Below are 15,044 nucleotides of genomic sequence, written 5' to 3'. Positions count from 1 at the left end.
GTTCCTCTATGGTCATGGGATGTGGAGTGAGAGAATGTGCTGCAGGGGGCTGGCCCGGCCTCAAGATGCCTTCAAGATCAGATGAAGAACATCTTCTTCCAGGTGGAGTTCAGAGTAGAGCTTCTCTGTTCCGAGAAGTCAGTTGGCTACACCGTCTTTACATTTACAATTTTTGCTGCCACCAACACTGTTCTTTCTTTATGTGGTTCATAGAAAGTACTCCTAGCCCAGTGCCTCTGTCTGTCAGTATCTCTTTCCTGACTTGTAAGTTGGTAGGTAGATACCGTTGCTGCTCTTCATGAACCAGGTTCTGCTGGAGGTCATACTGGTTAATGGGAGTTGTTCCTCTCCGCTGTCACACTATCCTTGCTCAGAATGAAGAAGTGCATCAAAGTCTGCTTAGGTAGCCTCTTTATTGACATTCTATCAGACTACTGCTGTGTGAACTGAATTATATTAGATAATCATTAGATTAACATACATATTTAATCATGTATGAATTATTGATGATAAACATAACTCAAAAATATCCACTCCAATGTACAAAAACCAAAATAAATGACTTTAACTTCCAGTTTGAACATGGTGTGTCTCACCATGTGCAAAATAGCACATGTGAAACGTGCGAATTAAACTTTTTAGAAGGAAAAATCAAATTCACAACACACATGGTGAAATACACCATTTGCTATTTTGCAAGCAGCATTTGTCCCAAATATGAACAACAGCAATTTAATGAGTGTGATTTTTTTTTGCTTTTTACTAATTAGCAAAATAAAGTATAAATATAATGCTTTGTTTTTTTTTTTTATAAGTATGACTGATTTATAGGGAGCTGTGAAATTGCATAGCAAAAATAAACAAATAGATAAATAGTACTGACATATTTTAAAATGTGTCACCATATCTAGAGCACCCTCATCAGCCAAGCCAGCCCCGATCAATACAAAACACCCACTAATATAATAACCTATAAAAGCAGGTTATATAATATATGAAAGCTGTTGCCGTACTTTGAAGAAACACCGGAGTAAGCAGAACTTTACATGCTTACTCTTCTAACTACTATAATGTCCAAATGAAATCTAGCTCTTAAATGAATGTTTGAATGTGAATTTGGTGAGATGGTTTGGAGTGCCCCAGACACTTTAACCCTTCTTTTTCTCCAGGGGCCCCAATATAACTACCGCAAAACATGTTAACTCTCCCTGCTTTTTAATCTCGCACTTAGACTAGGTGGCCCTTCTTCACTTTTTTGTGGTGAAGGTACCCTTTGCCCATCCCCCAGCGGTCCAACACACATATACCGTCTTGTTACCCACTCCACCCCCTGTTGGGTGCTGGATCGTAGAGTGGGGTGGGTGGATTATGTGAGTGTGAGACTCGCAAAAGGCCTGCCATGGTCTTTCTCTGTGTGACGGATGGCTAGGAGGTTGAACAGGCCTGTTTTGCATGAAAAGAGAAGGCAGCAGGGGGAAGAATAGAGGTTTATTGAATGAGGCCTGTCACCCAAAACCACCCTTGTGCTCCAAACCCTTACACCAACCCTTCATCCATTCCTTCATCATTTCAGCCCTCCTCCTCCCTTGTTCTCCCTCCACATTGCCTACCCATTCTCCTTTATTTGGGGGTTTCGTTGGACCATATTCACTGGCCCTTTCTCACCCTTGAATCTACTCCCCACCCCCATTTTGCTGCCATCCTTACTTCTCCTTATTTTATCCTACTTAATTTCTGTTCATTCAGATTTCCCCTTCTTTCCATCAAGCTGTTTTCACCTTTCGCAAGGTTCCAAAGCATTTGAATCCTCTCATTATCTTGCGGGTATGCTGAATAGGGATCCATTATGATAATCCGATAGTCAGAGTTCTTTAACACTAAAAGAAGGCAAGTGACTTGATGCTGTCATGAAGAGAAAATCTACACTTTGAGTCAACGGGAGATATTATGGCATCATTAAAAAGTTGAAGATCTCTACCTGACTTTTAGCCACCAGTGAGCAGGAAACTGTTAAAATAGACTGACAGAGTCTGTATAAAGCCTAATAATTGTTAGTACTATAAACATTTATGTCTAAAATGTAAAAAAAAAAAAAAAAAAAAAGTATCTCAGACAATAGCAGCAGCATACATTCTCAGCTCTATGGTGTTTATTGATTTCATCTTAAATTGCAGGTGGCTGCCATTTTAACTAGTTCATCTTCAGGACCTTCTGGGACTATTTGGTATTTCCACCACAGGAACACTGTTGTCAAAGTCTAAACTTTTTAAAAGCATTGTTATGATTTCATCTTCCATTTATCACACCGAGTCAAAGAAAAAACCCCTTCTAAAATAAACAGAGGCTCCAGATCCTTAAGAAGTGGGCCGTCTCTTATTGTGCTCATTTGGTTTTCAGTCACTGTCTCTATGAAGGTCCAAGGATCAGAATCCCACAAGGTGCATGTAACAAAATCCTTTGCTTTAATCACCTTGAATGGTGCTCCAGAATAGGCCTGTCACCATAACAAATTTTGCTGGACGATAATTGTTCCGGAAGTTATTGCGATAAACAATAATATTGCTGAGAACATTTTTAAGTAATATAATGGCAATGGCAAAATAATAATGCAAAAGCACATTGTAAAAGATCAGCAAACTTTAAATTATAATGAATATTTAACACTGGAACTGGAAGACAATATCCAAAATAAATGAACAAAACAAAAAATAAAATGAATTTTGAAGTCTTTGTAAACAAAATTGTCCTTCAGAGTTGAGACCAAAGCACAAAACTAAAGACTTTTGTCACCCAGTTTTTGGTAGAAAGAGAGAAAAAAAGATAGACAATGAATCATTTGTTTAAATTCATTATTCAATAAATTTATTTATTGGTTATTGTGACAGGCCTACTTAAGAACAAAGAAAAAATTTGTGCAGCTTGTGCTTAATTCATTATTTTCCAAAGAGATTTGAGTGGGGGTATTCTTAGACTTAAATCTTTGTTTATTCATGTCTAAATTCATTTCTGTCTCATGCATGTCTTGCAAATCATTTTATATTTTAGGTTCAGATGTGAGTAGAGAATTTTGGAGTAGAGAATCCAAACACTGTACTTAAGTCAGAGCAGCATTTCAACATTTCAATTTAAATTTCACTCAAGAAAAAGGAAAAAACTCTAATGACTGGAAGAAAACAATGTCAAGCATGGTTACAACTGATTTGGATTTAGTTCTGATTTTTCACACGTGATACCTAACAGTTAATACACACATATTCAGAAATGTAATACAGTCCTTGTTACCTATGTGTACTCTACACATTTAAATGAATGTCTCCGTTGTGAAAGAGGCCACAACCTATACTGCTCTAGTAGTAAGAGCAGTGATTCTTATAATACAGATTCCAAACCAGGCCTGGACTAAAAGTCCAGTAAATGTAGATCTACTCTATGCTTCATCTTTAGCACACTCTAAGCTAAATCTCAGTCAAATTGCAATAAACTATTGTAACCAAAATAATTAGAAATAACAACAATGTGCTTAATTTATAAAGATTTATTTATTTATTTAAGCTGTGATTGCACACAAATAAATGGAGCATAAAAAAACAGTGAATATGTCAGTGAGTCATAATAATAAGTCCTAGTCAATTAAAACAGTTCATTGACTGGGTCAGGAGATGTTGTTAGCCTAGCAGCTCAGCAAATATCTCACTGAGAAAAGCTAAAACAAGACAAGTTGATTTGTATAGAACATTTCAGCAACAAGGCAATTCAAAGGGCCGAACATGAAAAAAAATACATAAAACATCGGATAAGGAAAGTAATAAGAAGTTAGAATACAGTCTAAAATTAAGCTAGGTTTTAATTATTAAATGGAGGAGGTTCTAAGCAAATAGGTTTTAAGCCTTGATTTAAAGAACTTCTGTGTTTAAGTTGTTCTGTTTGGTTTAGAGACGGTGGCAGTGAGAAGCAGACAGGAGGCAGAGCTGGAGGGAGCAGAGATGAAGATGCTCAGGTTCTCTTTGTTAGCAACCTGATGGATCAGATCAGGAATGAATACATCAGAGGAACAGCTCATGTCAGGTGTGTTGAAAATGAAGTCAGAGAAGCCAGACTGAGATGGTTTGGACGTGTAAAGAGGAGAGACAGTGAACACATCGGCAGAAGGATGGTGAGGATGGAACTGCCAGGCAGGAGACCTATAGGAAGACCAAAGAGGATGGAGGGAAACAGGATAGGAAGGTATTGGTATGAGAGAAGATTATTATCTTACACACTTAAGATAATAAGTGGTGTCCCCACTAGTTTCTATCTTCAACTGGCGAGATTTGGGGTACAGAGTATAACCCTGGGCTGGGGTTCGAACCCAGGACCTTCTTGCGGCAAGGCAGCAGTGCTACCAGCTGCATCACTGTGCAGGAACATGTAGATATTAAATAAGAGCTCCCCCAGGATGGAACCATTGGGAGCCCCACGTGCAACTTCTGTTTGTTCCAACAAAAGTTACCAGCCTCTGTTCTTCAAGGAAAACTCAAACTAATGAAGTACCCTACCAGAGAGTCTGTCCCAGCTCTGCATTCACTTCAATAACGTACCATGATCAACAGGGTTGAATGCTTCGCTGAGGTCCAAGAGAACCAGCACTGTGGTTCTTCCACAGTCAGTATTTATGTGGATGTCACTGAACATCTTGACGAGGCCAGTCTCCACAATGTGATGATCATGGAAACATCAAAGTGGTTGGTTATTGTTTAGAAGCTGTTTAACTGTTCAAACACTGCTTTCTCAATAACCTTGCTGATGAATTGTTATGTAATTTTGGATTAGTGACTTGTTCTTTTTTCAGCTTTGGTTAATAAGCCTGGGGGGAAACACCTGATGAGAGGGACGAGTTAAAGATCCTCAGTAGAGCAACATGTGTGCTTACGAAAGACTTCTTATGGCTGTCTGTGCCAACTGTTTGAAAAAATAAAGTACTTTTAGGAGTATTTTCAAGGAAAATGGAAAGGTATATCTGGCTGATCTAGTTTGTTTTGCGGGTGTGACATAGTAACTCACCCAGAGCTCCCGGTCTAACCTGCTGGGAAACAAAACTTAAAGTCACCAGGTTCACGGCTGCATTTTGGTATTTCTCTGACTCTTAAGTCATCTTCACCACACCTGCCCAACATGTGCCACTTGATGGGACACAAGTTGAAACCAAACGGTCAGTCATCAGACCAAGGGGGATGTCACAGATCACTGGCAACCTCACTGGGCCCAGTGGGAACTCTCTGCTGAAAACGGTCTGCTGTGCCATTTGGAGGTCAAGAGAAGTCACTAGAAGTACCTTTTACTGTTTCAACATTTATACATTACCGATTGTAAGTATTGGTTTCAGCAGCTCTATGTGTGAATAAAACACATTTGGAAAGGTTTGTTACTCCTGCTTGAATTTGTACATTTATAGATATTTTACTTACCTAAAATATCTGGGTTTGTAAATAAATTAAGTTATACATTTGTTTGTCTGATTACATAATTTTCACAAATGAAATCAGATGTTATGATCACACTGTTGCTTAAGCAACCTTTTTACTTAAACACCTTTTATTCTTGAACAATTGTTGCATATTTAGATAAGGTAAGGTAGGTACGGTAATTTTATTTATATAGCACATTTTCAGCAACAAGGCAATTCAAAGTGTTTTGAATTACCTTTATTTCAGTGTAAATCTATTGAAGTGAATTAATTTTACTCTTTCTTAAGTCCAATGTTATGGCTACTCAGGTAGTCCTTCAGAAATATACAATTAATCTTCACTTATTTTAGGTGAAGTGCTATTAAGATATTAGAGTTAGAGTTTCTGGAAGCCAGTAAATAACTATCTATGATGAAGCCAGTGATGTGGAGTGAGGTCAAAGGTCAGAAAGGCAGCAGCAGACAAGAAGTCATGCTACCAAGTTAGAAAGTCATAATTTGAGACTTGGGGACATTGCTGTTCGCTCACATTTATATATAAGCAATAAATGTAATTTAATTATGTGTTAAAAATTAATGCCATCAATACAAAATCTTTGTATTGTCAAACGTTCAAAATCTCACACCATTTCTCAGAAATTATATCTTAGGAAAAGAGCTAAAAAAGCACAAATAGAGGCATGGAGAAAGGATAGCCTGCAGAATTATAGTCTGCAGAACTTCAGGTAACATTGGAATAACTTTTTTTCATACTATTTATATCAATGGTCTTAAACCCCTGTCCTCCAGGGCTGACTGATGTCCAGCAACCTTTAGACGTCTCTCCACTTCAGCTCACCAGGCTCCAATGCTAACTCATTAGCTGGCCTGCATACTACAGAGGCAATTTCACTGTTTAGTTCAAGTGTGTAGGACAGGGGTGTCAAACTCCAGTCCTCAAGGGCCACTGTCCTGCAGTTTAAGATGTGCCACAGGTACAAAACACTAGAATGAAATGGCTTAATTACCTCCTTCTTGTGTAGATCAGTTCTCCAGAGTCCTGCTTAATTATTCTATTCAGGTGTGGTGCAGCAGAGGCACATCTAAAAGTTGCAGGGCAGTGGCTCCAGGACTGGAGTTTGACACCTGTGGTGCAGGACTCTGGCCCTTGAGGAAAGCAGTCTGAGACCACTGATCTATATTTATACTTCTAATCTCAGTTATAGTGAAAAGTNTTTTATAAACTTGGCTTCTCGGATAATGAGACAGCTGTTTACAGCTGCTAAGCTTGTCTGTTAAACATAGTTTAACAGGGATATGAAGGGCATCTACCCTCTGCTTCCTGGACTCAATACAGAAAGCAGAGTCATGCTGATGAAAGGCTCTAATCAGATTCTGATTGTGTATATCAGGGGTGTCAAACTCCAGTCCTCAAGGGCCACTGTCCTGAAGTTTAAGATGTGCCACAGGTACAAAACACTGGAATGAAATGGCTTAATTACCTCCTTCTTGTGTAGATCAGTTCTCCAGAGCCCTGCTAATGACTTAATTATTCTATTCAGGTGTGGTGCAGCAGAGGCACATCTAAAAGTTGCAGGGCAGTGGCTCCAGGACTGGAGTTTGACACCTGTGGTGTAGGACAAGGAACACGTCTGAAAGTTGCAGGACTCTGGCCCTTGAGGAAAGCAGTCTGAGACCACTGATCTATATTTATACTTCTAATCTCAGTTATAGTGAAAAGTGGGTAAAACTCAGTACACAAAGTGACCATTGATCATTCAACATTTCACTATCAATATGGTGAAAAATCTGGCAGTTTTTGAGATATAAATAAAACAGCTATGTATTCTATTTGTCTCTGGAACGATTTTGTCCATCACTTGTTTTGATTTCATGGTGTCTTGTTGGACTTAAATGTCCGTTTCTCAGTTTTCTTTAGTACTGTAGGACGTAAAAAAAAAAAAAAAAAAACCTTCAAACTAATTCTTTAGCTTGCTAATTAAATATTTAGTTTGAAACTGATATTTATTAATGAATTAACATGGAAAACGTGATTTTAAAAATGAACCCCCATTTCTTTTTCTTATGACAGACTAAATAACCCAAACTATTGCTGTTATTTTTTGACTGTATATTGGCATCCGATAATATACAGCTACTGTCAAACACCTACCTTTCTTAATGAGAAAATGTAATAAAAGGGATTTGCTCATTAGTTATTGATGTTATCAGAAAGCAGTTTTGAACATGTGAACATTAACTGTAGGCCTGCTTGAGCCTTTGTATTTAATGGGTTTGAAGTACTTGATGGTTAAAGTGGAAAAAGTATAACTTCTAAAGTGGTTTGTTTTAAAGTAATCAAGTAAAGAAAAAAAATCTTGTTTTGAGAATGAACAATGTGGAAAAACATCTTCTGCAAGTTACTCTTAAATATGGGGAAAAAGTATAACTTCTAAAGTGGTTTGTTTTAAAGTAATGAAGTAGAGTAAAGAAAAAAAATCTTGTTTTGAGAATGAACAATGTGGAAAAACATCTTCTGCAAGTTACTAAGTTATAGGGTCTGTGCCCCCTCCCCATGACACCAGGATCGCCCCGCGGACGGGACGCCTCCTTTCCCCAACTCAGTCATCAACAAGTGTCTCTGCAGCGTCGGAAGCTATTCACATTCAAATGGCCCTCTGGAGCTTTTCGCTTTCCCATTGGTTCCTGCTGATGTGCAGCAGCACAGAGTAGGTCTGTTTGAGCTCCGGGGCAGATGAGTCGCTTCAGTGTGCGATGCTGGGGCCGTTTGACAGCTGCTGGACGTGAAGTTCACACTGCTTCAGTTTAGACAAAACCCACAAACCTGAAGTAGAGAAGTAATGACATCCCCAACAGCATCACACGTAAAGTAGAAAAGGTGGATCTTGCTGAGCTCGTTTTGTTTCCCGGGTGTGACGTGGGTAATTAGCAACTTAATTTAAGTCACCCGGTCTAACCTGCTGGGAAGCAAAAGTTCAAGTTACCGGCTGCATTTCACTCACTCCAAGTCATCTTTAACTCATCTGGCCGACATGTACAGCTTGATGGAACACGAACTGAAACCAAACGGTCAGCCTCAGACTCATCAGACCGGGATGTCACCGATCACCGGCAACCTCACCGGGAGTATGGGGACCAATGGGAACTCTCTCCCGAAAACGGCATGTCCACCTGGAGGCGACCCCATGGATAAAGTCAAGAGGCCCATGAACGCTTTTATGGTGTGGTCAAGAGGACAGAGGCGGAAGATGGCTCAGGAGAACCCCAAGATGCACAACTCCGAGATCAGTAAGCGACTGGGAGCCGAGTGGAAACTTCTGACCGATGCTGAGAAGCGGCCGTTCATCGACGAGGCCAAGAGACTCCGGGCCGTCCACATGAAGGAGTACCCCGACTACAAATACAAACCCCGCCGCAAAACCAAGCCGCTGCTGAAGAAGGACGCTCAGGTGGGCAAGTATCCACTGTCAGCAGGGAACCTACTGACGGCAGCGGCCCAGAACCAAGGCGGCAGTCCCCGGATGGAGGGCTACGGCTGGGCTCCCACCGGGGGCTACACCGGTATGCAGAACGAGGCGCTCAGCTACACGCAGCAGCTGCACCGGTACGACCTGTCCGCTCTCCAGTACCCGCCCGCGATGACGGCGGCGCAGACGTACATGAGCGGAGCCAACTCCTACAGGTGGGTGCTCCTCTGTCCGCCTCTCACCACAGCAGGCAGGAAAATCATCTACTCAACTCTGAACTAGCCACAACTTCCACTAACAAAATAAGTCTGCCGCTTTTCACACTTTAATATATTAATATTCTCGGTGCAGGTCAATAAAATAACTTTTATATACATTTCACATAAATAGTGCAGTTAATTTACATGGCGCAAATTGAAAATACATGCCGTCTCTAAGCACTCTATACAGTTAAATCTCATACATCCCAGTGAATCCTTGTTATCAAACAGTATATAATTCTTTATTTTAATCATTAAATGTTTTTTTTATTATTGTCATACTATTTCCCAATTGTTTGCTTGTGGTACAAAATTCAGACTGTGGACCTAAATCATTTCAAATTAATTTAAAAAGTTTTTATCTAAAGCAATCCAGCAGATTGCATGGAGTGTGTTAATTACTTTATAGTGTGTACTTATTTTTAATTGACAAAAAGCCCTTCCCCAGAAAGTTTGTCAGAAGAACCTGTCAGATTATGCTGCCTGACCACCAGGTTACTGTCCAGCTTGACTTACTGATGGATTTTCAACTCAGTCCTGATTGGTCAACTTTGAACTTATTCTTGCACAGCCTTTGACTTGAGGGCTGTTGAACTGTTTTAGCGTTACACTTCCACATGTCTGCACTTTAATTTTCAGTGCAGATGTGCCTTTCATGATTTGGATATTAAATTCACTTCCATTGTTACAGGACTTTGGCTTGAAAATGGTTTGAATTTGATGTAAAGCACTGGACCATTATTTAACAGATTTAAATGATGGCCCAGTCGGGTTATGATTCAGTCCCTGAGAGAGTTTGGAACATGGAACAGAGTTCTGTCTGTTGCCTACTTGTTATGCTGGAGGCTGTGATTTTGGGCTGGGTCCTGCCTGGAATGTTGATCAAGCGGATTTGATGACGGGCAGGGCTGCTCTGTGTGTGGCCACCCACAGTTTCTTTGAAACTATTGTCCTAAGTGATCGGAAAGCTTTGTCTTCTATTTAAATTTCCTCAAACTATAGACTGTGTGCACTGAGAAACATACTGATCTTAATCCAGCAGTGATGCTCCGTTTCAGTGTTTTTTTTTTTTTCGTTTTTTTTTGTTTTAAAAGCCATTACTGTCTTGTACAAATTTGTTGTTTGGTGTAATATTTGGTTTCTTTATACTCTTAAGTGGCCTTCTAACATCTACAAATTCTGGCGCTCAGCCCAAAGTATGCTACACTAGTTTATTCAAGAGCTCCAGTTCAGACTGGGATTTTCTTGTTTCTCTCTAAAGTTGTGTAGAGATGCTGTTGAGTCTTTTTTGCCTATAGAAGTTGACTGACAGAGTTTGGCTTTGATGAGTAGGGAGATTTTTTAAATTTTTTTCTTTTTTTTTTTTTTTACAATAAGCACATTGGATTTTTTTACGTGGATCAAATTTAGAGAGTGGTTTTAGACATTGACTGATAAACTGTTGAAATTCTTTAGTGGAATCGGCTGGCTGAGGAATGGAAACATGCACTGGCCACAACTGTTAGAAAGTTCTTGAGGTGTAGCATACTGCTGTGATCTACAATCATTTATTAGATGGTCTTTTCCATAAAAGAATACTCATAAGAAACGTGATCCCATGTGTGAGGAATTGGAACACGTTGGATGGTCTACCTCTGAACTGACTGGCTGTTGGCAGATTTTGTGTACACTCTTCCTCCTTTGCTTGGAAATGCATCAATCATCTCCTCATTCTGGCTTCCTATTTTTGCTGTCATCTTCTAAAGACTTCAGTAAGTCTTCTATGATATCACAAATGGGGAAACAGTCATGTGTGCATGATGCTGTGCACTCAAATCTTGTGCAGAATTGTTGAAGACTTGGCAATGGAATGGATGAAGAGGTTTCTAATTTCTTGTGGGTAAATCCTGTTTAGACAGACATGAGGAATGAAGGCTTGCAGTTTGTAGGGTGTGTTGAGGTAAAGACGATCCCTGCCTTGCCTTAACACGCAGATGCAAGTCACGATTGATGCGCTATTTTCCTGGCCTATGTGGTGCAATTTCTCGTTCTGAACTGGAATTTTATTTTCAGCTCCTGCACTGTTCTACATGGCAAAAAATGTCAATTAGTGGAAGTGAAGCCACCTTGTTTCCACAGTAAAATGGAAGCTATAGACTCATAAATCGGCAAATAAAGAATTTTAATTTGGTAAAATTGAAACTAGACTTTTTTTTTTTTTATTTTTTTATTTTTTTAACCTTTAATTTTTGGGACCCAAATGGTTCAGAGTTCAGGTGTATTTAATAGATTCATGTCTGCACTCATACCCCAAGTTAAATTCTACAACGTTCCACTTTCAGCCTTTATCATTCATCTTGAATGAATTTGTGTTCTTCATAGTTCTGCATTTTGTGGTTGGTACAAAATGCTGCCAAACCACATTAATACTAATATTAAGCCCATAGTGGTGCAGGTGCAAAGCTTCTCAAACTCAATGCTCTAGTTCTAATCTCTGTACCAACAAAAATAAAAAAGTGTGGGTTTAATTTGTTGCGTTTTCTCTCTCCTGCAGTCCCATGTCATACAGCAGCAGTCCTCAGCAGCTGAGCCCGGTGAACATGCCCATGGTGAAGGCAGAACCGGTGGCCCATTCGCCCTCAACAGGAACGCCGAACCACCACCGAGGGGCTTTGCAGGGGGATCTCAGGGACATGATCAGCATGTACATTCCTGGACCTGGAGGGGATTCCTCCGATCCCGCAACTGCACAGAGGGGCTACACCAGTGTTCAGCAGCACTACCTCAGTGGAACGGTGCCACTTACGCACATTTAGAACAGAAGTGGGAATCCTGGGGTGGTATTGGGAATGAGAAAAGCAGCTGATGCACAGGGACTTGAACAAGAGAATGACGTGAGGAGTCCTACAGGACGGAACTAGACCATTATAGCTGGTGCATGTTTTAACCTCAGTCGTTGGGTTTTGGACTATTTGACGAAACATGCCTTTGAGTCTTAGGTTAATGGTCCGGTTTGTTGACAGACGGGACCAGCACACACTGTCCCTCAACTGCTGTAGTTGCATGCGGGTTCAGGGCTTACCGCTTTAGCACCCTGGTAAAGAGTGCAAGGCTAACCTTTCCCAGCCTCTGTGGTCTTCATGACTCATTGTGGACAATCACTGGTTGACTGCACTTATTACAAAAGGTTTAACATATGCCCTGCAGCCCAGAATTTCTTGCCACAGAGTCATTCTTCAAAAAAAATAAAAAATAAAAGCACAAATGGAGATGAGCTTTGGAGCCTCCTCCTCCCCCACCACCACTCCCTCATTTGATGTCATTAACTGTTACTGGGTCTATGATTATTCAGAGGCAGAAAAAATGCACAACTTTTTAAATCTTTTTAACTTTGTGCACTGGATTTGGCTTTCCGCTTCTTTCTCCTTTTAGATTTTTCCCAGTTGAAATCCTGTGTGCTGACGCACCTGTTGGACAATCAGCACCAGAACTACAGGAAACAAGAGCAATCGGAGTTCCATCTGTGTTTTGCTCAAAATGTATCTGAAACATGGAGCAGGTCCTTGTTCACATCAAATCAATGGAATCCACTTTTGGATTTGAGATGTTCTATTTTCTGCATTTGAATTTTATTTGTGGTTAGTTTGTTTTAGAATCATTCTCTGCATGTAAATATCCATTGTTCTGCCAGTGTGTTATCACTTTTCTCTGGGCTGGAGTTAAAACATTTCAGAGAAGTCATATTTCTGTTAGTATAGAATAAAAGGCTGGACAAACCTCTCCTTAAAAAATAAAGATTAATCAGTTACTATATACATATTTTTTTTCCATCATTTTTCTATGAAGTCAATGTTGTTTCTGGCAGAGCAGGAGTCCGATCAGCTTGCACACACAGGATGTCGAATGTGGTTAAAACACTTCTGCTGGAAACCAAGCAGACCCTGGGAATGAATACCAAAAGTGTTTGAAAATCACTCCTGTTACACTAATATCTGAATGTTTACATTACTACCCACATATATAAAAAGGTAACTTTTATACTGAATACTTTGTAGAGTATGTGTAAGTGTATGCAAATGCTGCATTGTAGAGTCACAGGAAACACTGTTGTAAATATTGTCCATATTTTTAGGCTCTAATGCAGAGTCTTGGTTGCTTTTTGATTAAAACTCTTTTATGACACACTTGTCAGTTACTTTTTTTTTTCTTCCCCAGAACTAGTAAGGTTCTCTTGCTGTATGTTTTATTGGGTCCTGAGCACATGCCAACTCTAATGTTGTGAAAGATGTGTATTATATATATATATATTTTTTTTTTTTTCCCAAAAGGGCAGAAAATAATTTATGTACCATCAGGAGCTAAACAAAGTGTGAACTTGTGATGCATTTCATTGTCCTAAAGGTCACCCTGATTTCTCTGTGGTTGTTAAACTGATGTGGAAAAGTCCACAGTAATACTCATTATGGGAGAGGGCTTGGATTCTTCACAAGTTTAAAAACGTCTCGGTCTGCGAGGCGTTAAAATGTGCCGATTGATCAGAAAACCAGTGAAGTGTCCAGGTTGCCGGGTAATGGCAGTTTGGCATCCATGCAGTCCAGTGGCAGGTGAATCTAGAATGCTGTAAGTGGTGGTGGAACTGGTGCAGCTATATTTCTACCTGTACTTAACATGACCCTCATTATTTCGACTGGCAGTAATATAAATGTCCCAGCATTAAAAAAAAATGCAAGTGTCACAATAACCTGATAGAACCAGTGGCTCCTGACGCCCATGTTTTGTGCCAGTGCATGCATCTCAAATTTTGGAACATTTGATGCACATCTGGTGTTTCCTTCACTTGCAGTTCTGTTTTGAACATTTATCCCAAAAAAGAAGGAAATTTGAGTTCTTATTGGCTCCTCTTTCAGAGATTCTTCATTGCTGATAAAAGGGTAGAGTGAGTTTCATGTAGTGGTCTGTGCTGCAGTGGCTCTGTTGAAGCCTCTGACTGAAAACCATCTGTAGACTTGCAGTGTTTATGAAGCATAATTTTTGCACATTCAGCTCCAGAGCTGTCCCCACAGTAGAGCAGGCTTTCAGCAGCTTGTTCAGCTGTTTCAGTGCTTGGTTGCCTCAACAGATGTTGCCAGAGGAGATTCCATCCTCCATGACGGACTAGAAGATGAACATTGGCTTCCTGAAGTACAGTCTGCTCCGTCCCTGGTTGAAAACGGCAGCGCTGCAGATCCAGTTCAGTCTGTCCAGATGAATACAAGGTATTTTTACTTCCTCTCCCTTCATGGTAATAGCGTGTGACACTTTGAAATGTCAATTAGCCTCTTCCGCTTGTAACTCTCTGGTTGCTAAGGTTACAAAACAAGCCTAAAGTGTTGACAAAACAGCAGAAAACTTTCACAGAATCTAAACCAGATTAAAAACATTTTAAAGTGTGAAAAATATTTTTAAAATATAGAAATAAATTTAACAGCACTACTGCAACAAGTTGCCACTCAGCATTTTTGTCCATACTGGATGTTTTATGTGAACATAGTTCACATAAAACACCACCAGTTTGGTTGCTTTATTTTGTCAGGAGTTATATGGTCTCATAATCTTTAGCAGACTGATAGGAAGCTACAGTCATTGCTGATAAGTCCTTCATGGCAAACTGTTAATACAGCTGCAAACTCAACTTCAGCTTTTATTGGACTGACTGTTCATGCTCCCTCTATGGTGCTTCTTCCCATCCTACAAAAAGTTTGGGTACAAAATGTTTTCCCCACACACTTTGTGAATTTTTGTGATATTAAGCATTTTCAGATCCTCCTTAGTGACCTGGTGACGACCTGTTAGATTTTGACAATAGAACTGAAAGCCATTTTATAATCAGTTAAGCTGTAAAGTCCTGGGTGCTTT

At 39.9% G+C, this 15,044-nt stretch overlaps 1 protein-coding gene across 1 annotated transcript; it reads left to right on the top strand.

Moving 5' to 3' along the window:
* Positions 1-8,054: 8,054 nt before the first annotated feature.
* Positions 8,055-13,333, top strand: sox19b (SRY-box transcription factor 19b). Its single transcript, XM_007567831.2, has 2 exons — positions 8,055-9,125; positions 11,704-13,333. The coding sequence occupies exons 1-2, from the start codon at positions 8,476-8,478 to the stop codon at positions 11,963-11,965; spliced, it is 912 nt and encodes a 303-aa protein (XP_007567893.1). The 5' UTR covers positions 8,055-8,475; the 3' UTR covers positions 11,966-13,333.
* The last annotated feature ends 1,711 nt before the right edge of the window (positions 13,334-15,044 follow it).

This window comes from Poecilia formosa, unplaced genomic scaffold, assembly GCF_000485575.1.
Source record: "Poecilia formosa unplaced genomic scaffold, Poecilia_formosa-5.1.2 Scaffold214, whole genome shotgun sequence".
NCBI lineage: Eukaryota > Metazoa > Chordata > Actinopteri > Cyprinodontiformes > Poeciliidae > Poecilia > Poecilia formosa.
Note: the sequence above shows the minus strand (reverse complement) of the source record. Positions and strands in the feature narration are given on the sequence as shown.

Bases quoted from the DNA above. Each gene is read 5' to 3' on its own strand.
- sox19b (XM_007567831.2), top strand. From the start codon at position 8,476: ATGTACAGCTTGATGGAACACGAACTGAAACCAAACGGTCAGCCTCAG. The intron at 9,126-11,703 runs GTGGGTGCTCCT...TCTCTCCTGCAG, and splicing joins AGCGGAGCCAACTCCTACAG to TCCCATGTCATACAGCAGCA.